The sequence below is a fragment of the Dunckerocampus dactyliophorus genome, chromosome 9 (assembly GCF_027744805.1).
Source record: "Dunckerocampus dactyliophorus isolate RoL2022-P2 chromosome 9, RoL_Ddac_1.1, whole genome shotgun sequence".
In the NCBI taxonomy this organism is placed as follows: domain Eukaryota; kingdom Metazoa; phylum Chordata; class Actinopteri; order Syngnathiformes; family Syngnathidae; genus Dunckerocampus; species Dunckerocampus dactyliophorus.
The window spans coordinates 12,455,698-12,477,229 of NC_072827.1; the positions used below are offsets into that span (position 1 = coordinate 12,455,698).

Genomic DNA, 21,532 nt, shown 5'->3' on the forward strand with positions numbered 1-21,532 from the left:
AACAAACTAGTTTGCCCTGTATGGTATCTTAAGGTGAAATGGAGTGCCCAAACAAAGCACACTACATGTTGGTGACTCACTCTGTGCATTTTTGTATTTGGTTTTCAACAAAAAATGTTGCCAAATTTTTTCCGGGTTTTCATACACAGTCTCTGTTATCATGCGCTATTGTGCGTAACAAACTAGCACGTTTGCCTTGTACCGTATCCTTCCGTGGAATCGAGTGTCCAAACAAAGCACCCTACACTGTGCGTTGCTGAATCACTGTTTATGCATTATTTTTTAAATAAAATTTTGGACGAAAATTTTGCCATAACTTTGCCAGGTTTTTGTATTTACACTGTCTCGGTTATTGTACAATATTGCACGTAACAAACTACTCTGTTTTCCTTGTATCATTCCGCTGAATCGAGTGCCCAAACAAAGCACCCTACGCACTGCTCAACTTGCTGTCCGTACTTTGTTTAAATTTGGTTTTCAACAAAAAATTGCCCACATTTTTTCTGGTTGTCGTACACTGTTATTGTACAACATTGCGCATAACAAACTACCCTGTACTATATCATTGCGTGGAATTGAGTAGGAAAAAAAAGTACCCTACACATTGGTGGCTCACTGTCCGTGCACTTTTTATTCCGGTTTCGACAAAAAGAACACTATTGAATTCAAAAAAGAACTTAACGCAAAGTACGAACCTGCGCTCCCCACCGTCTTCGCCAACAAGAATCTTCAATAGAGGTAAAAGTGATATTAAATGTTCATTTGTCCTTTGTAATTATTTTTGCATTATTTTCTGCACGCAAACTAATTCTCGATAAATGTATGGGTGTCTTTATTGGATTTACATCATTCCCTATGAGAAAATTGTTTTGGTTTTCAAATGTTTTGTTTTTCGTTAGACATTTTAGATTGAATTAATGAAAACCAAACTTGTACTTCTTTTCCTTCTTTTGAAATGATGCTCCTCCCAGGTAACCAAACAAGCCGGCCCTTTATTCATTAAAAGTACATGAAAAGCAGCACAGACAAGAGAAGAACACAAAACAAGGCGCTTGCTAAATGCTGAATATTTACTTGAATACAAAGTCTTGATGACTATTGCAAGAAGCAAAAATGGCACATTGTCAGCTGGAATCGCTGGCCACAGACTCATGTACATAAACAGTCTCACACATTCACAGAGATAAGAGCCAAGTGAGTAACAAGACACAGCCGGCGTGCTTTACTGTCCATCGAAAAGCTGTCAGCACCACACACTGCAACTGCAACTGCCAGTGGGTGTTGGGGCGGGTTTGGGGGGGGTCACCCGTGTCTGAAGTCCGCTGGCAGTCTCTAGGTTCTTTCTGCGAGGGTGGTGGGCGGGTTCAGGGGTTCGTGCTGACCAGGCTCAGTGAGGGCATGAAGGGAGTGTAGATGTTGCTTCTGGATTACATTCCCATACGAATACTCTGGATGATCTGGAAAATGGCTGAAAGGACAACTAGGATTTAGTCCTAAAACTCCAGTATACAGTGTAAAATTGCATTTTTTTAAGACAATTTAATTTTTTTAAATAATTTTTTAGGACCTAAGTGGCCCGTTAAAATTTAATATTATACTCGTCGACTTGAACCCGAATGTAACTAATGTATGTTTTGGATAATACAAATATATTGGAAAACAAATTGTCAATGATTTATTTTAACAAATTGATTTTTGAAAGTGTGTGGCTCTAGGATCGAACCTGTTCCCGCTGCCTTAAAAGGCAGCACCAGTACCATTACACCACCAGGAACTGACATGAATGGGTGACATCTGTCATTTTATGCCTCACGTCAGCGATGCAAACCCTTTGCGCATTTGCCTACAATGCGCCCCTTTGTGGAAAACGACCTCCCCATGCATCGTGGGGTCCTATGCACAGTGCGTGTTCTGCGTGTTCAGTACCCCACTTTGCAAACTATAAGATATAAACAAAAGAAGAAGATTACTACAGAAATGAAACTTGGATACGCTTCAGAGTAGTCAGTGTGCAGCTTTATAGCAAGTACAGATTTACTATACTACTTATTGCTGCTTTTTTCCCCACCCCATGCTGTGGTTACCGAGAACAACAACAAGCTGTATGAGCTACGTACCTGATCCACACACAACAAATACAAAGAGGGCGAGCAGCCAGGGGCCCACTGGATACTTTTCCTCTTGTGGTCGCTAGGAAAAACACACACACACGCGTGTGTGCAAAAACACACAATCATTAGCGAGTGTAAAACCTCTCTTTGACAAATATACAGTCGCTAAGAGCTTTTATTTCCTTCAACTCCACGTATGATCGGGGGGTTTCTTTCAGGAAAACCACATGCAGTTTCACTAATAGTCGCTAACCACCTTTAAAAAGTTGATCATTTGTAATACTTGATGTGTTGTGCTATTAAAACTGTTTTTCTTTGGTTGGTTTATTAGATCACTTTATTGATCCCTTGCAGGAAATATCACATTTTCAAACAGTGCGGAACATGAGGCATAATAAGCCAATATGCCATTGAAGATAAGAATGCAGTGATGATTCAACATGCAGACAAGCAGTATATTAGTTGGATCGCGCTGCTAAAACATATCATTTTTTTCCATTTACACTCTAAGACCCACATACGTTCTACAACATTCGCAATAACGTCTAAATACATGATAACACAGTTTAAAATGGACAGCATTCATGTATGACTGTTAGAAAAAGACCACAATTTGTACATGTTTATGTTTTTAAGCTTCACTGATAATGTTTTGTCGTGAAGCGTTGAGATTTTGCACTTGTTCGGCGGTCCTTGAATGCACCACAGTTGTGTGCTGTGACTGACTACACTACACTACATGTCCATGTTGTCCTATGTTGTTTTTTCTTACAATGCTGTTTTGATTTGGTATTGGATCGGTACCAAAATGTGTAGTATAATTTTTGGCACTAGCGTGACAATTATGAATTTTAAGGTGTTGGAGGCTACTCACCTTAGCATTACACCTTTGTCATTCTTCAAAGATTGAGTGTTTTTTATATATTAATAGTGGTGTGCTTATTTTTACACTTGCAATTTGACTTAATAAAATACCGTAAAAAATACCCTAATTTCCTGGTGAAAGCAGGAAGATTAGCAGTTATGCTCCTGTGTCCAATCACTTATTCTTTGAGTTTGTATCATAATATCAACAATGTAACAATAACAACACAACAAAAACCACGTGAAAATAAACAGAGGGGAACTGAAAAATATCGATCTCATCACAGTAGTTGCTGCTACAACCCTTCGCATCGACAAGATCGGTATTCGTATCGATCCGTCAACCCCCGACTGCAAAAGTCAGGGTGATTAGGGGGGCCGAGGAGTAAATAATTTTTTATTTGTGTAAGCCAAAATATGATTATTTGTGACACTCCCATGTGCATGTTAACCATAAGAAAGCTTTGCTAACATAATCTTTATCCTTCCTGGTGACATGACAGCGACCACAACATCACCTATTCCGGTTGATCATGTCATGCTGACAGTTAAGGCTCACCAGCGTCTTGGCTACGTTTCCTCTCTGTGTGATGTTCTTGCTGTGTTTCTCGTTCGCCATGCGGATTCTCTGCTTAGCCACCATCTTCTGCCACGTCTGCGAAACAAACCAGCCTGTGTCGCCTTTTATTAAATGTATTAATTATCTAGACTATGTAGGCTGATAACACTAGCTGCATCAAGCCAGGATGCATCAACCGGGAAGCAACCGGAAACTCACACGTGAGGCTTTCAGAATAAGTGTAAGAAACCTCCAATGACGCAATGGGTGGCATGACTTAAAACAGATGTATTTTTCACTTATACGTTTTTAAACCCCGTTTTAATGACGTTTAGAAGCACTTTGTTTTGTTTTAGTTGTGATTCAACCGGACTTTGTATGGGTACAAAGTTGTTTACTCCGAAGGTTTTGCGGAAGTCACAATGTAAATTCTGAACTTTGTAAAAAAAAAAAACGTTCACTTTAGGCTAGGGGCAAGTATATGGCCTGCTGCTGTACGTACTTCTCTCCTCGCCTTCGTACGTGCCCAGCTGTCTGATTGCTTCTTCCTAATTTGTCAGTGTTCTGCCCACTTTGTCCGGCTACACCAATCGATGAGTGCACTGCTCCGGCTACACCAATCGATGAGTGCACTGGTGGAGTGCAGCTGTGATTGGCTGTTCCAACCTCCAAGACGCCTGTTGCTATAAATGCTTTAAAATATAGAATGCTTTAAGGTCTTTGTTCGTCGGAAAATTAAGAAGGAAAGGTAAGTAAGTTGTTTTAAAATGTTATTTTTAAACGTTGTGGCGTGGTGTCGAGTGATTTATATTAGCGTTTGAAAAGCTAATTTGATTCGACGAAGCTATTTTGATTCGACGAAGCTAGCTAATTAAAACGACTGCAAAGTTGACCAAAACGTTCATACAAATATCAAAGACACCGTTAATGTGTTTTAATAAAGTGTTTTCTAAACACCGTTAATGTGTTTTAATAAAGTGTTTTCTAATTACCTTATAACAGTGGATGGAATGTGTTTTTGAATACTAAAGTTGGAACTTCGCTAGCTAATTAAAACGACTGCAACAGACACCGTTAATGTGTTTTAATAAAGTGTTTTCTAATTACTTATAACAGTGGATGGAATGTGTTTTTGAATACTGCAAAGCAAAATGACACCGTTTCAATAAAGTGTTTTCTAATTACCTTATAATAGTGGATGAAATGTGTGTTTGAGTACTGCAAAGCAAAATGACACCGTTTCAATAAAGTGTTTTCTAATTACCTTATAATAGTGGATGAAATGTGTGTTTGAGTACTGCAAAGCAAAATGACACCGTTTCAATAAAGTGTTTTCTAATTACCTTATAATAGTGGATGAAATGTGTGTTTGAGTACTGCAAAGCAAAATGACACCGTTTCAATAAAGTGTTTTCTAATTACCTTATAACAGTGGATGGAATGTGTGTTTGAGTCTTAAAATGTGTTTTCAATATTAGTATCCTTGTATGTATGTTTGTTCATTGCAGTGTATGTATGTTTAACACCATATGTTTGTGTTCTGGCTGGCAGAAAATGGATTTTCATCCTAAATTTGTGTTCCGCAATGCAACCACTACTGAGCTGACTCTGAAGTCTTCATTGGAAGCGTCTCAGCTGGCTAAAGCCTACAGGGCAAGGTCAGCTGCAGCCCATTCCATGAAGACGGATGAGAAGGTGAAGGAGGAAGCCCGGGCACGCATTGTTGAGGCTGGAGGCGACCCCGGGTGCTGGCAGCTGGTGCTTAGTGAGAGTAAGCTCCAGTTTGGCCAGTACCGGGGTCAAACTTTCAAATGGCTGCTGAGCAACGACGTGGGCTACGCGTGCTGCACTTTGGCGCTGCACCAAAAGGAGCGGGACAGCGGTGAAACATCTCAGTCGCCCCTTGCAGCCAACAAGGACGCCCTGGCATCCTATGCACAGCTCTTTCCTGAGATGGTGGCAGCCATCCATGATCGAGCTGTGCAGATGGGCATCTTGGGCATCCAGGCGATGGACAACAGAATGGTGGGCTTCGGGGTTTATGCGAAGGAGACCTACCGCAGTCTTTATGAAAACCCCAGTAGGGAACACCAAACGTAAGTTGGAATCGAGAAATGTATTCGATTTATCTGTATGTATGTACGACTTTTATTTTTATTGCTGTCATGTGTTCAGGTACTTGCAGTGGGTGAGGAGACAGCAAGTAAATAAGGGGTCCCTCATGCATACCCTCCAGCAGTACGCCATCGGCCGCGATAACGAGGCCAAGGAGCGGCGCAGCTCAAGTAAATACCAATACTGGACCCAAGACGGCACATTCAGTAGGCTGTTGACACACCGTGCGAGCTAAGGGCTTTTTCGGCTTTTTCACAGGCCAAGAGGAACCGTCAGATGCCATGCTCCTTGAAGCTCTTGAGGAGGTGGAGTCTCAATGTGAGTGTGCTTCATTGATTAGTGCTGCAAAAACAAACGCAAGTCAAAGTACTGTAAGTAAATTTAACTGACTTAAATGTGTCGGCAGCTTCTACCTCACAGACGATGGTAACACCACCACCACCACCACCACCACCTCCTGAGGCAGAGGCAGAGGCAGAGGCCAGACCTCATTCTGCAGCCGGACACAGCTCCACGTCCCACCTGACCTCTGGAGCTGAGGTATGTGCACATCCAGCCAGTCATCACGTTTACTGAGTCTCTTCCCTGTCACAGCTGCTTCCAAAATCCTGGAGGCAGACCCTGCCCGAGGACCATCACGACTGGGTGGGCCGTGCGCTGTTTGTCCGAGGTCCTAAAGGGAAGGCGGTGCTCACATCAAAACTGCAGCTCTGGTGGTACCCACCCACTACACCAATTTACTTCACGCAACCCCCTGCATCTCCAAGCGCATTTTTTTATATGCGCTTGTTTTTGTGGTGCCCATACAAAATGTGGGGCTACAAACTCTTGTGCCCCACATGTAAGCGACGGCTTACCGGGGGGGGGCTGTATAAGACTGTAAGGAAGGTGCTGGATATCAGCAGCTGGTATCTCATGGCCACCGAATACCTCGAGTGCCACACGTGCAAGAAGAAGTTTGCCTCGTGGGCACCAGCGCTGCTTGACCAGATGGACATGGCACACCGAGAAAAATTCCCCGCCATCCTCACTTACAAGTAAAACACGGAAAGAGCCGAATGTACTTGACACTTTGTTGCCTAGAATGCGTGTGGCAGTGTTTTTCTCTGCCTCTCTCTCCCAGGTTATCCTGTGACAAAAGTCTGGTTGCACATTTGAAGGCACGCACCCTGGGCAACAGCACCACTCGGCTGCATTCCACGTTGCTGGAGGAGCACACCCGGAAATGGGCGTGTCAGTCCATTGAGTACTTGGCCGTGATGAAACAATTTAGCTGCGCCGGAACCTTCCTACTGCCCAAGGTGGCCGTCCCGCCCATGTGCCAGTTACCCAGCGTGTCCTGGCTCCTGTCAGTGTACGTCAGGGAGGTGCTTCCTCGCCTGGAGGACACAAAAGCCAGGATCACGTCAACATTTGGCCAGATATTAAAGATGGACTCCACAAAGAAGGCAAGTCACTCCTAAAATGGCCAATTTTTTTAAACACTTGCAGCCTGGTGACACTGTGGTTTGGCTTTTGCAGATGACCAAGAAGCTGGCCGGTGAAGCCGCTGGAACAGCAGCATGGGTCACCAACGTGGGCAACGAGTACGGCCAGGTGCTCATGTCGGTGCTCACTGCCGCTGAAGGGGACGGACTGGTGGCCATGGCTGACGGACTCATTCGGCGCTACAGGGAGGCAAGGCAGGACCCTCCACAAGTGCTGTATGTAGACCGCGACTGCTGCGCCACCGGGCCATCTAAGGTGAGATTTTTTTGGTTCGGCCTTCGCCTCATCATCATAGCTATTGTCACGTGCCCACAAAGGAACGTGTGCTCGTATCATTAGGTGGCGGCAATGTTTGGCGAGTGGGAGCAGCTGGTGGTGCGGCTAGACGTGTGGCACCTCATGCGGCGCTTCGCCAGAGGCGTCACCACCGATGCGCATATCCTGTACGCCACATTTATGGCGCGGCTCTCCTTTGCCATTTTCGAGTGGGACGAGGGCGACGTGACGCGCCTCAGGGAAGCCAAGCAGGCGGAGGCGGGGCACAGGCACAGCAGCTACGTTAAGCTGTCGGCCAGGGAGCTGTCCCGTCACTGCCGTCGCCGCACCAGAGGGGCAGAGGAGACGGAGCGGCTGATCCAAGAGGTTCTGGACCACTTTTGGGAGGCCAAGGACACAATGGGTGTCACCCTCTTCAATAAGGAAAGCATGACAGAAATTTGGGAGACGCAGCGACGCCACCTGCACTGCATCCAGGACCCGCCCGGCGTGGCTCTCTATACCAGGACCGGCAAAGTGACCAGAGGCGGGGTTACTCTGCCTGTGTTGCGTTGTGCGCGAGGATCCACGTCTCTTGAGTCTTTCCACCTCCATTTGTGTCGATTCATTCCAGGTGAGGCTCAAAAATATGTGTGTGTGTGTGTGTGTGTGTGTGTGTGTGTGTGTGTGTGTGTGTGTGTGTGTGTGTGTGTGTGTGTGTGTGTGTGTGTGTTGGGGTGTTACATTTGCCGCCACGTGTAACACATTTCCTCCACCTGTGTGTGCCACGACAGGAACATCAGCCAATGCCCTCCACTTCCAGGTTTACCTCCTGGAGGGCTTGTTGAGGTGGAACGAGGACAGAGGCAGAGCGGCGGTGGTAGAGTCGGCCAGCACTGCAACGGTGCGCTGCTATGACGGCCGTCTGCAGAACGCCTTCCATGAATTGACTCAGCATTTCATGGGTTGCACGCTGATGGACAATTTCACCCCAGCAGGCAACTACACAGGTAACGTAGGTGGTGCTGAGGCATCAGTGCGGGGCAAGCCTCTCCGAGTCTCATCGTGTATTTCATGTGAATTGTGTTCAGGGGAGCTCATCGGTATCGAGTACTTGTACTCCCAAACGGGCAGGGTGCTACAATGTAATGTCAGCACTGATCCCGACTGCCCCGAAGTGGCCAGCAGCCAGGTGGACGAGGAGGATGACACAGATGTGGATGAGTTGGATGAGGGCTACGAAGAAGCAGCGCTGGGAGACGTACTGTACGCTGCCGAGTTGCCCGCCTGGTTTGACAACACTCAGCACATCACCGCACCTGTAGAGGAAGAAGTAAATGTCAGATTTGTCAGCCGCATTTGCATGAATTGAACGTTTGTAATGGAAAGCCTTTTGCCTGAAACAGGACGTGCTAGGTCCAGACGGGCATGGCGGGTACCAGCATGTCTGCCGTCTGGCCGCTGCCCTCCTCCAGCTGCGAACCGCCCTGTTTGTGTCACCTCCGCAGGAGCGGACGATAGTGCAGCTGTGGGGGAAGATGTCGGACAGAGATAGGGCTCCTATCGACTTTCCCCCACTTTACCGGCCGAAGCTGGTGAAAGGACGGTTCAAGAAAAGCAGACAACACCTCTTACCAGGGGTGGACAGTGTCAACCGGTGTGTGTGTGTGTGTGTGTGTGTGTGTGTGTGTGTATGTATGTAGTATTATTATTATTATTATTATTATTATTATTATTATTATTATTATTTCATTGTGACTCAGGTGTTTTCTCTTTCCAGCTTGGTCGTGGGGAAGGGCACTGATGTGGCACACTGTCCAAGCTCCAGCAGGCTGATGGAGGCCATATTTATAGAACTGTGCAACCTCCACAGCCAAGGACATAATATAGCTGGATTTCGGATCAACCGCTGGGGACTGGTTATGCAAGATTATAATAGGATCAAGAGTCACGTCCGCATGAATCGAGTCATCACAGCGGCTGGTCCGATCCAGCTATTGGAGGTTAACCACCGCACGCTGACCAACTGGCAAGGCTTTTGTCATAAAATGCAGGGACCGAAGATAATAGCTGTGATGATGACAACAACGGTGCTGATGTTGATTACATACAGGTACAACAAGCGGAGCAAAGCGGAGCTCGTGGACACCGTCGTCGCATCAGTGCCACTTCCAAGTGCAGAGCGGACGGTGGGAGAGCAGCTGCTGGCAGTGAAGGAGAAGATGGTGGCGGTTGAGCAACCGAGAAAGCCATTCGACTACCAACACCCAGCCGACAACTCTGGCCTGGCGGCGACACGGAGAGGGCCTGTCGTGCCAGAGTTGTACGCGGTGCGCCAAACTGCTTCCACCTCTGCTGCGGCTTCCGCCTCCACTGCTGCCCCCGCTGCTCCCTGTGCCGCCTCCGCTGCTCCCTCCACCTCTGCTGTGACCTCTACGTCTTCTGCTGCCTCCTCTGCGGCCGAGGCATCTGCTCCTGCTTCCTCTGCCAGGGTGTCCTCCTCTACAGCTTGGTCCAGGAAGAAGAGGGAGTTGGAGCTGGAGCGAGCCTACAGCCTGGGTCAGCTTTTCCTAAAAAAGACCCCTCGGAAAATGGAGCATTTTCGCTGCAAGCTCTGTGGCTTTCCAAAAAACAAAGAGCACGGCCACAGTCGCTACAGGAATGAACATTTTTGCTCCCGATCCGAGGGGCGCTCGGTGGATGATTGGCTCAATGAAAAAAGGAGCCAGGACAATCAAAGAAAGGTAGAAGATGCCTGTCTTTCATGTCTGTTTATTGCTCTGCTGATTGACTTGTGCTACAGCATCTCTTAATTGAACCGTGTCACCCACCCACAGACGCAAACAAAACAAACAAAGGAGACTGTCCACCTGCGCCCGCTGAAGCCCAGGTCTCCCCCTGAGAGTGGTCTTTGAGCACTTTGGAATGTTTAAATTACGTTTTTATTAAAAGATGTTATCTTATCTGACTTGTGAATCCATTTCCAATGCACACACAATCGGATCATTATAAAAGTAAATTTTAAAAGAATGCCCAAGGGAGAATCGAACACGCTACCCAGGTCTCCCTATCCCGAGCTTTAAAAGCACGTGGCTAATTTACATGACGCGTGGCTAATTTACATGTTGGGGCGTGTCCATTTGGCGCATAGTTCAAGCGTTTACCCGTCAAACGCCAACGGCCTTCTGAAACGGTAGCTTTCTTTCACAGGGTACCGTGAATTCACAGCCGGAAGGACGAAAAAGCCGCCCCACGCGCCAGGGGGCCCAAACAACAGGTGGGTTCTTTTGCGCAGCGTCATGGACATTATTTGGGAAACTGTAGCATGCCAAAAGGCCTTTAAAGTATTAAAGAAAAATGACAAAAGGAGAGGGTGTAGGTGCATATGGCATACGTGAGTACGCTTACAGGCTTTTAAGATGTACATATTAGATATTTGTCAAAGAAAAAGTAAATGGTGTATAGTTGCATGTGGCATACGTGAGTACGCTAACATTCGTTATTGTGACGCTAATGGTGATATAGTGGATTAGTCTACTACGTTTTAGCATGGTATTGAAATTTGGGATAACAAGGAAATTCTGAACTGACGTAGTCCCAGAGTTTGTATTTTGTCCTTCTTTTGTGACAAAATGATATTTGAAATGAAGTTTGCTCCATTTCTCTAAAGCCACTTCAAACTTCGGAGGTCAAACCGGATGATGAGACTTCACCTCAGCGAGTATTTAAAAAGATGAACTGCACACATGTGCTTCCTTTTTAAAAATAATCAAAAGCCATGGGGAGTTAAAAGTGTATTTCTATATGTTGTGCTCACATGCGTCTGTTTTTGCAGCAGTTACAGCAGACTAACACCTTCAGTTCAACATGATGCTCTCAGAGAGAGTGGCGGTAGTTGCCTAGCAACCCCATCAATGTTACTTACATTGGTCACACAATGGAGAGGCGGCCGGAGCCATCTCACAATTTATGGTGCACATTTGTATGGCATGCTGTATGAAATGAAAGCTGTTATGTGCAGGGGGGAAAAAAGTCTTTTGATGGATTGTATTAGTGAGTTTACATGTATTTATTGTAAAAGTATACAGGCCTGTGACAGAGCCAACTGCCCCTCAAATATGTCACAGAGGTGAGTACACCCCTCACATTTAGCAAATATTTTATTATATCCTTTCATGGGACACCACTTAAGAAATGACACTTTGATACAACGTAAAGTAGACAGTGTACAGCTTGGTAATTTTGCTGTCCTTTCAAAATACCTCAACCAAACACTGTACTAATTGGGCACGATTAGCCATTTTTCCTCTCAGGTGTCATGTGACTCATTTGTGTTAAAAGGTCTCAGGCATGAATGGGGAGCAGGTGTGTTAAATATGATCTTCCCACTCTCACACGCTCTCATACTGGTCACTGGAAGTTCAAAATGGTACTACTTCATGGCAAAAAACTCTCTAAAGACGTGAAAAAAATAATTATTTCTCAACATAAAAATATTCTACATTCAGGGTGCATTTGTCCAGTGCAGAGGAGAAACAACTAGTTGAAATACAGTGGTTTGGAAAAAGTATTTGCCCCCTTCCTAATTTCTTATATTTTTGCATGTTTGTCACACTTAAATGTTTCACATCATCAAACACATTTAAATATTAGTCAATGACAACACAGCTGAACGCAAATGCATTTTTGAAATGGAACTTTTTATTATTAAGGGAGAAAAAAAATCCAAACCTACATGGCCCTGTGTGAAAAAGTGATTACCCCCCCTGTTAAAACGTAACATAACTGAGATAAATTGAGACCTATCAGTGTGGAAAACGTTATAAAGCTATTTCTAAAGCTTTGGGACTCCAGCAAACCACAGCGAGAGCCATTATCCACAAATGATGACAACATGGAACAGTGGTGAACCTTCCCAGGAGTGGCCGGCCAACCAAAATTACCCCAAGAGCGCAGCGACGACTCATCCAAGAGGACACAAAAGAGCAACATCCTAAGAACTGCAGGCCTCACTTGCCTCAGTTAACGTCAGTGTTCATGACTGCACCATAAGAAAGACAATGGGCAAAAATGGCCTGCATGGCAGAGTTCCAAGACGAAAAACACCGCTGGACAAAAATAACATCAAGGTTCGTCTCAGTTTTGCCAGAAAACATCTTGATGATCCCCAAGACCTTTGGGAAAACACTCTCTGGTCTGCCGAGACAAAAGTTGGAACTTTTTGGAAGGTGTGTGTCCCATTACATAGGGTGTAAAATTAACACCGCATTCCAGAAAAAGAACATCATACCAACAGTAAAATATGGTGGTGGTAGTGTGATGGTCTGAGGCTGTTTTGCTACTTCAGGACCTGCAAGGCTTGCTGTGATAAATGGAACCATGCCTTCTGCTGTCTAGCAAACAATCCCAAAAGAGAATATCCGGCCATCTGTTTGTGACCTCAAGCTGAAACCAACTTGGGTTCTGCAGCAGGACAATGATCCAAAACACACCAGCAAGTTCACCTCTGAATGGCTGAAAAAAAACAAAATGAAGACTTTGTCCTGCATCCTATTGAGATGCTGTGGCATGACCTTAAAAAAGTGGTTTATGCTGGAAAACCCTCCAATGTGGCTGAATTACAACAATTCTGCAAAGACGAGTGGGCCAAAATTCCTCCACAGCACTGTATGAGACTCATTGCAAGTTATTACAAAAGCTTGATTGCAGTTGTTGCTGCTAAGGATGGCCCAGCCAGTTATTAATTTTAGGGGGCAATCACTTTTTCCCACAGGGCCATGTAGGTTTGGATTTTTTTTCTCCCTTAATGATAAAATCATTTAAAAACCTGCATTTTGTGTTGGGTTGTGTTGTCTTCGACTAATACAGTATTTAAATTTGTTAGATGATTTCAAACTTTTAAGTGTGACAAATAAATAAATAAATCAGGAAGGGGCAAATACTTTTTCACACCACTGTCCACACACTTACAAATCAGAATACACAAGTCGTGTCGCCTCGCCTTTCAGCATGCAAGACAACTACCCCGTAACCATTGTGTGAGGAATGCTGATTTTCATGCAAACCCCAAATCAGTACACTCCAGTCATGCAAAACATACAAAGATTTTTTATTGATAACAACTTCAAAACTGTCCTTATTTGGAAATAACATCATGCAAAAAAAAAAGAAGTATGTAACTTTGGAAGTACAGTGGATCCCCGCACATTCATGATTCAACATTCACTGCGTTTTTTTCCCCCCCAAATATACGTTTTTTCAGTCTCATTCACCATAAGTCGGTAATAATTTATGACTATGTGATAGTACCGGTGAAATGTACAGCATATATGTACCACTTTTTAGAAAAAAAGCCTCCAATTTTTACATGTTTAGGTCTTTATGCTTCACTGATAATGTTTTCTCTTCAAGCGTTGTGATTTTTCCCTTTTTTCAGCGGCCGGTGAACACACCATAGTTGTGTGTGGTGACTGGCTCCACCGTGACTCCAATTCCATCTGTTTCTTGATCATCATCTTACATTATCATTCACTAGTGGTGAGTAGCTGTACCTTTTATACTTTAAACGCCTTTAATAACACATTTAATAATGCCTTTAATAAGCGTCGGAAGTAGTGATGTGTGATACCACTGATTTAGTTTCTGATCTGATACAGAGTAAAATGTAATACTGATCCGAAACCGATAATTCGTGCAAATTCGCCTAATGTGTGTGGTGAATTTTAAAAGGTTGTGTATTTAATATCATAGCATAAAGAATACAAGCCATTTCATTTAATCTATTAATTAAATACATTATGAATTTAAATAAATTAGTAACTGAAATAAAATAATCATTTAACAATTAATTAAACAAATTTATTTATTTCTTTTAAACCCTGAAGTATATTGACGTAGCGAGGGTATTCTGCGAATAGAGTTTAGTGGGCTAGCGAGCTGTGTTGGTTATAAAGGCAGACTTGCCCGTTCAGCGAAGGTAGCTGTCTTTTAAAGCAGCTACGTCACCATGGTAACTTAGGCTAAACTCATAACCTGGTCCCTACCAGGTTATGTCCAGGCATTCAGCTTAAAATCAGCTATGAAAGTGCCATTGTTTCACTGTTTTGACTTCACCATTTATTGAGAACCTACGAGGTTCCCGATGGGACATGGAGAAAACAAAATTGAAAAAAAAGAGCATTTCCTGATGATATTATCCATCTATAAGCGAAATAGATTTTCAGCCGAGGGAATACGCTACATATGCTCACTTTTTGAGGCGAGCACCAGGAATAAAATGCAATATGAATTATTGGTAATAATTATTATTATTAATTATTACCAATGTTAGGTGAGTCCTTGCGTGAGTACTCAGCCCGTTAGTCTTCGTATATTACAATGTTTGCTGGAGGAATACACACTCAGAGGCATCAATCAACTGCAATAAAACACTAGTTTTATTATGACAAGGAAAAAATTAAAAAGGTCGCCACAAAACGCTGCCATCAAGTGGTCACAACGAGATACTGCATTTGAAAATATTTCATGAAAATAGGAAGTTGTAGCGCCAATGTATTTATTTTTTAAATGGATAAGTGTTCATTTGTCAAAGTTGTGCAATCTTGAGCGTTAATAAATGAAAAGACTAGTAGGGTATAATTAGTATAATAATCAGCGTTAACTTGCGCATTCACACGCTGCATGCCGGCATGCCAGCGGTCCTCCCTCGCTCTGTTGATGGCGACAGTGTTGCTTTAGGCAGTCATAATCTTTTGGGAACTCCTCATAACGCTCCAAAATAATTACCTACTCATCTTGTAAAAAATACACTGGCTGGGATCGGCTCACTTTTCAGCGGAAGTAGAGTAATATGACGTCAAATGCCCCCTTTCATGTGAACAAAGCTGAAAACTGGACTTGACAAAGTAAGTTGATAACCACCGTCGAAGTACCGTTCATTTCTGTTTGGAGAATTTAGGTTTTGCCTGGGATGGTTGAGCCACTTTTGCAGAATACCCCCTTACAATGTAGCCAAGCTTATATAAAACAACAGAAAAAACAGAGGACAAAATCATATAAAATATGTGAAAATGTTATCTTAAACATTAAAAAAGAATTTAAGGAAAATAATAAAACCGTTAAACTAAATTATTAATGATTAAGAACGACTATAGGAATCAAAATGTTATTCACAATTCACACATTGCTGCATTTACGATCAGTTATTATTTCAGACAGACATGACCTCAAATGACGGAAGTACAAAAGTATAAATATTTTGATTTGAGAATCGATTTTAGCGCATGAAGAGCTGGCATCGAAAGTATCAATATTTCAGTAAGGATCCACACATCACTTGTCAGAGGAAAGCGTCAATGCTAAGCTAGGGAGGAGTGTGCCGTATGTCAAAAATAGTCATTTTTATGCATGTATCAATTGCTTGCGTCCTTTCGCTAGTGGTCCCGGAAAATAACCCCCTGTCCTGTCGTTTTTGTATCTTCATTTTTTTGTATTTAATTTAATTGTATTTTATTTTATACATTTTATTACACTGTAATGTTTTGCAATCAAACCTTCTGTTTATTTTCCAAAAAATGTACAGTAGGCAGTAGTAGTATAACTGTGACTATATACATTTCACTATAAAAACATGAGTCATTACAAGAATTCTTAGTTCTCCCACGTTATTGCATAAAACACAGTAAAAGGACAAAGAAAATAATGCGTGTCAATAAAAGAAGCAATTCCTGCTCAGCAAATATAGACAGTTATGGGTGGAATGTGAGGAAAGACAGTGCTTTTCTTTACAGTCAAATATGTAGACGAGGTGTGTAGTCTGAAGTTCAAACTGTGTTTGTGCACATAGGAACGTTCATGCGTGACGTACAAGTCTCCAACACATAATGCAGAAGCCGTTTACAACTCTTGTAGGCAATAATTATGCAAAACGTCAACAGCGGCGGCATGCAGACATGCTAGCGTGCACGTTTCAGGCAGCAGCTGCAGCTCTTTACAAGACACATACCAGCCATCAAGTGCTCGTGAAAGATTGTCAGTCTAAATTGTCGTCATATTTGAACCCAACCTATGTTCAGTATTTACATTGACCTACATTTTCACTTGTTTATGCACCGTATAGCCTCTCCAATCCTTGCAGAAGAGAAGAACCGTGCACCTGAAGAGGAGGGTAAACAGCAGTTAAAAGCCAGCAAAATAAACCTGAAATGTGAGCGATGAATCCAGGTAAAGAGAGACGAGTGCGGGAGGGAAGAGGAGGGAATATTTGATGTGCGACACGAACAACATAAGCTCTGTATGAAACCATATAGGCGGGTTCCATGGGTTGAAAGTCATTACGGCCCCAAACAAGCGTGTTTCTTTTCATGTGTTGGCCGCACTCGTTTACTGGTCGACTCCCACTCGGCCTTGATGCGGCACTGACTACTGCACATTCACACAGAGCTTCATCTGTGATTTCACACGCATACTTTCAAGCCCAACAGGTTTATGTACAGACATTGTGTCAGCAAACAAGTCCTCACAAGTTTTCGCCGTACGCCCATTGTTGTGCAAGGAACCATATTTGGTAACTTCAATCAAAATGGACATCGGCCTGCCACAAATAAATTTGGACCACCGCAGATAATAGGCCCTACGCACATACCACAACTAACTTGGTCGCGCATTGTGACTCACACAGGAAACGATCAGAGGTGCTTCAGCTTGCTTAAGGGAGGTGCTCTTTAATTTGTAAGCCAACAAGATAGTACCAAAAAATAAACAGCACATCACCTAACAGTTAACAGTAACAGTTAACACAACTAAGCGCTAACAACAAACATGTACCTTTAACTGTTATTTGCAAAGTGGCCGCAAGGCATGCTGGGTACTCTAGCAGCAACTCCCCTCGACACAATAGCAGTAGTGCTTCTTGGAGCACCATACTCTTTCTGCAACAGCATCAAGGCTTGGTCTTGGGCAACTTTCTACACCCTTCCTATACAATATCAATAACCTATATCAATATGGGACCTGTTAAAATTGTTGAAAAAAAAGTATACGCTGTAATCCCTCGTTTTTCGCAGTTAATTGTTTCCAGACCCAACCGTTTTTCACAAAGTAGGTTTCCTTATTTATAAATAGTTAGAGCATAAACACCCTGTTTATGACCTTCTAAATATGGTTTTTAACATTATTAGAGCCCTCTAGAAATGAAATAACACCCCTATAGTCACAACATTAACAATAACAGTAACATTACAATAACATTACTCACACCTAGTGATCAGTGTAGAATACTACGTATCATCACAGTGTCTTTGAGTGCATCTTTTGAATGCCTTTTAGTTCCTTTTGCCATTTTTATGCTTGAAAATGCTTAATTTAATTAAAAAAAACATACTATATAAATTCTTGCCGACCGTAAATTCCTTTGTATAAGCCACACCCACTAAATTTAGAGGAAAAAAAAAATTTGCACATGTCTAAGCCGCACCGAACTATAAGCAGCAGGTGTCCACGTCGTAAAATGGGATATTTAGTGCACAGAAATACGTTATGCAGAATTATTCTTTACACCTATAATAAAATAAATGCTTTTTTCCCCCAAAAAGTACGTGCCAGACAGTGGTGCAACATGGCTATTTAAACAGTGCAGAACAGTACATGACTAGTTAAAAAGTGCCGAATAGTGCACGTAACATAGATAACAGTAGCCTACGAGAAAGAAACTAAAACCACCAAAATCGTCAGAATTGAACAGCGTCATAATGCCTTCGTAACACACGTTGCCGGTCTCTCGCTCTCTCTCTTTCGGTGTGCTCTCCATGTCTATCTGGCAGTATTCCCTGCCTTTCGAAACCCATTGAAGATAATGTTGTTTCTGCTCCACGTTGTTGTCTATGATGGAAGATAGTGACTACCGGGCTGTCACTGTGTATGTGCACAACGTGTCTACATTCCAGTACAGTTGGAGGTGGTATGCACCCACCCACCAAAATAAACAAAAACAAGAAGAAGACCGCAACTACATTAGATGGATAGATAGCAACTTTGTCCCAAGAGAACAACACGGTATTTTATGTTTTGTTTTATATGGTTTATCGTATCTTTATTGATGTATAGTATACGTGAACAGATATGAGGCGTACGCCTGTGGCGCTACATCCATTGCGTAGGTTTTACATAGGGTCACTTGGGGAATTGCTGGATATTACACACTACTTCTGCTGGAGCTATCGCTCTGGACGTCATAAGAACCAAGGTACAATTGGACCAGTGATACCATGAGTCATCATAGTGCGTGGAGCCCCCGGTGGATGCAGGCATGGGTCAACAACTCGATCGCTACACAAATTCCAATACAACCATTAGATGAGATTAGCACATGACCACATATTAGCCGCACTGATGTATAAGCCGCAGGGTCCAAAGTTTGACAAAAAAGTAGCGGCTTATACACCGGAAAGTACGGTAATAATAGCCCGTATTCAAATTCAAAACACCATGATTTATTAATATATTTTTGAAAAACATTTTTTAAGTAGCACTCAAGACGTACAGCTTTTCTTTTTTTTTTTAACCACAAAAGCATCATTTCAACCTTGAAGAAGGGTAACTAACTTGAGGTCAGTCATTCATGCTGCCAGTTATGAAAGTGAAGGAAACAATGACTCAGTTTCAGTGTTGCTTTGGTGAGCTCAGTCACTTATGAACTGGAGAATTCCTGGCGGCGCCCCTACCGCTGATATTTCATAATAAGAATAATTCTAAAACTCGCCAAGAGTGAGAGAAAAAGGTGAAGTGGAGATTTCCGAGCTCAACCCCACCCTCCTCAGCAATGTGTTTGTGCGCGTTTCCAAACTAGCGGTTAATAAATGTCTCATGGAAGCGACCTTGACAGAAGTCGTATTTGGATTCAGGCTGTGTTGTCATGTGGAATATTACACACACAAGGGTCATCTGTGCTCCCCAAGTCGTTCAGCAAATGGAACGTACTGTACCTGCAGGAACATATGAGTCACTTTCACATCGTACAATCTAAAATGATGTATTGAAGAAAAAACACTGGCTATTCATTGACAAATAATTGTATAATAGGGTTTATTGCTTCTTCAAATTTCCTCTACTTTTGTCCGTTTTGTCATGCAAAAAAACACACTACTTTTTTCCACAGCTTTAAAGATAAGTTTAAGTCATGTTAATGTTAAACATGACTTCATTTCACAGCAGTGCGACCACTGAGTGTCATTCATTCTGATTAATGATTCTTTTGTTTTGTCCCAGAATGCCTTTTTTGGGAACAGAGGACGCTACAAAACCCTGCAGAGTGACAGCACTAATAGCAAGGAAGTAAAAGAGCATATTTAACAGTAGTGAAGGCAAACCAGCACCCTGTCACAGTTCTATATGGACCTGACACTCTGTGCATGCTTATGGTTACCTTTGGTAAACATTATTAGTCTATGATAGTGTATTTGAAAAACATAGGATTGTAAAAGCAAAAAAGTTGTACAGTACGTGTTTTGAATTTCGTGGCTTCACCCTGTCACTATTTTCCCCCAAAAAATATTACATAATAAATCATTATCACTGTTTTGTGGTTGAATGCACATTATTAATCTAAAAAAAAATGCATATAAAATAAATTTTATTTACATTTTTTTATTTTGAATTTTTTATGTAAAATTATTTTAAATGAAGTATTTTTAAGCATAAAAATTGTTAACTGAACTAAAATACAAATATAAGGCATTCAGAAGATGCATTCAAAGACGCTGTGATGATACGTAGTATTCTACACTGGTCACTAGATGTCAGTTGCAATAGTCACCGCAGGACGTCCTGTACAGAATAGGAAGTACAAAAGAAAAAGGAAACCTCCCAGTGCCAGTCCAGGGTGTACCCCGCCTGTCGCCCGAAGTCAGCGGGGATAGGCTCCAGCATGCCCCCGCGACCCTAAAGAGGAGAAGCGGTATAGAAAATGGATGGATGGATGGATGGATGGATGAAACCACCCGATGCTAGCATGTGTGAGTTTATATTATGTCCTATTCATGTCTTATTTTCTTTTATTATGTCTACTATATTGGGTAATACGGGTGTAAAGGTGACTATAGGGGTGTTATTTCATCTCTAGAGGGCTCTAATAATGTTAAAAACTGTATTTTGGAAGGTTGTAAACAGGTTTTCTACAGTATTCTCTAACTTCGAAAATATTCAATTTATAAATAAGTAATCCTACTTGACAGAAATTAATTTATCACGGTCGGGTCTGGAACCAATTACCGAAATAAACAAGGGATTACTGTAATATTACAAGACAAACTGAGTACGAAGTCATATTTTTACAAGAAAAAAAGGCTACATAACAAATACATGTATCTTCCATTGGAAAGACAGTCAAACTTTTGTTTTTGAAGGCGTCAGTTTTTGTATTATTCTGTTTTCTATTAAAACGTTTGCCAAAATTTTTCGTACACTGTCTCGGATATTGCACAATATTGTTGTACTTGTCTGTTTCGTCGGATGAAAAAGATGTTATTTAAAACTTGACAACTAAAATGTTTATCAAACTATCCAAAAATGACCTTCAGCAGAAGTGGTTGAATCATTTTTTCGAGCACACGCCAGCCAGCCACATGTTGCTGGGTAGAATTCTTGGGCCTCAACCATCTCTGCCTCATAGGCCAATGTACTCCCAAACAGCACTATAAAGATTACCACAATTATTTATACACATTAATATATATATATAAAATCTATATTTCTTCCCTTCATGTCTAAAGGAAACGTGAGCTATAACAAAGAGCCATAATTTAAACAGTTTTACACTTCACACATTTCAGCAACCGTTGTGTTCTACCTTCTTAAAGGACAATCCTATAGAAATGAAGCTTGGATATATTGTTTATTAGCAGCCAGTCATCAGCAGAAGCATTCAGTTGCCAAGCAAAAATACTATATGTCTTCGAAACCTCAGGTTTTTCCATTGCTCTTTAAGAGGCAGCAGGAGCCAGGTGCACACGTAGACGCCTCTATCCTCACGAGAATGTAAAGCAGGGGGTGCACATGCTTTTTCCAGCAAGGGCCACATAGTGAAAGTATGCAAGGGCCACTTTGATATTTTGTAGCAACACATGTAGGTCTGCTAAGAATATAG

At 42.5% G+C, this 21,532-nt stretch overlaps 2 protein-coding genes and 1 long non-coding RNA gene across 5 annotated transcripts; 2 read left to right on the forward strand and 1 right to left on the reverse strand.

The window, feature by feature from the left end:
* Positions 1-984: 984 nt before the first annotated feature.
* On the reverse strand, positions 985-3,729 carry serp2 (stress-associated endoplasmic reticulum protein family member 2). Its single transcript, XM_054787285.1, has 3 exons — positions 3,535-3,729; positions 2,118-2,190; positions 985-1,468 (listed from the first exon to the last, which is right to left on the reverse strand). Exons 1-3 carry the CDS (start codon positions 3,616-3,618, stop codon positions 1,428-1,430), a joined length of 198 nt encoding a protein of 65 aa, XP_054643260.1. The 5' UTR covers positions 3,619-3,729; the 3' UTR covers positions 985-1,427.
* Positions 3,730-4,119: 390 nt separating this feature from the next.
* Positions 4,120-10,327, forward strand: LOC129187709 (uncharacterized). Of its 3 annotated transcripts, XM_054787325.1 has the most exons (15): positions 4,120-4,282; positions 5,086-5,630; positions 5,710-5,819; positions 5,908-5,967; positions 6,056-6,189; positions 6,244-6,686; positions 6,773-7,097; positions 7,171-7,392; positions 7,477-8,026; positions 8,187-8,402; positions 8,484-8,725; positions 8,799-9,049; positions 9,173-9,421; positions 9,506-10,136; positions 10,230-10,327. In XM_054787325.1, exons 2-15 carry the CDS (start codon positions 5,089-5,091, stop codon positions 10,305-10,307), a joined length of 4,053 nt encoding a protein of 1,350 aa, XP_054643300.1. In that variant the 5' UTR covers positions 4,120-4,282; positions 5,086-5,088; the 3' UTR covers positions 10,308-10,327. The 3 variants fall into 3 exon arrangements, with proteins under 3 accessions (XP_054643300.1, XP_054643301.1, XP_054643299.1); XM_054787326.1 differs by lacking the exon at positions 10,230-10,327 and having other exon boundaries at positions 4,121-4,282; positions 9,173-9,395; positions 9,506-9,775; XM_054787324.1 differs by having other exon boundaries at positions 4,122-4,282; positions 9,173-10,136.
* Positions 10,328-10,683: 356 nt separating this feature from the next.
* Positions 10,684-16,630, forward strand: LOC129187537 (uncharacterized). Its single transcript, XR_008572433.1, has 3 exons — positions 10,684-10,786; positions 13,829-13,929; positions 16,511-16,630. It is a non-coding gene; the product is annotated as an uncharacterized LOC129187537 (long non-coding RNA).
* The last annotated feature ends 4,902 nt before the right edge of the window (positions 16,631-21,532 follow it).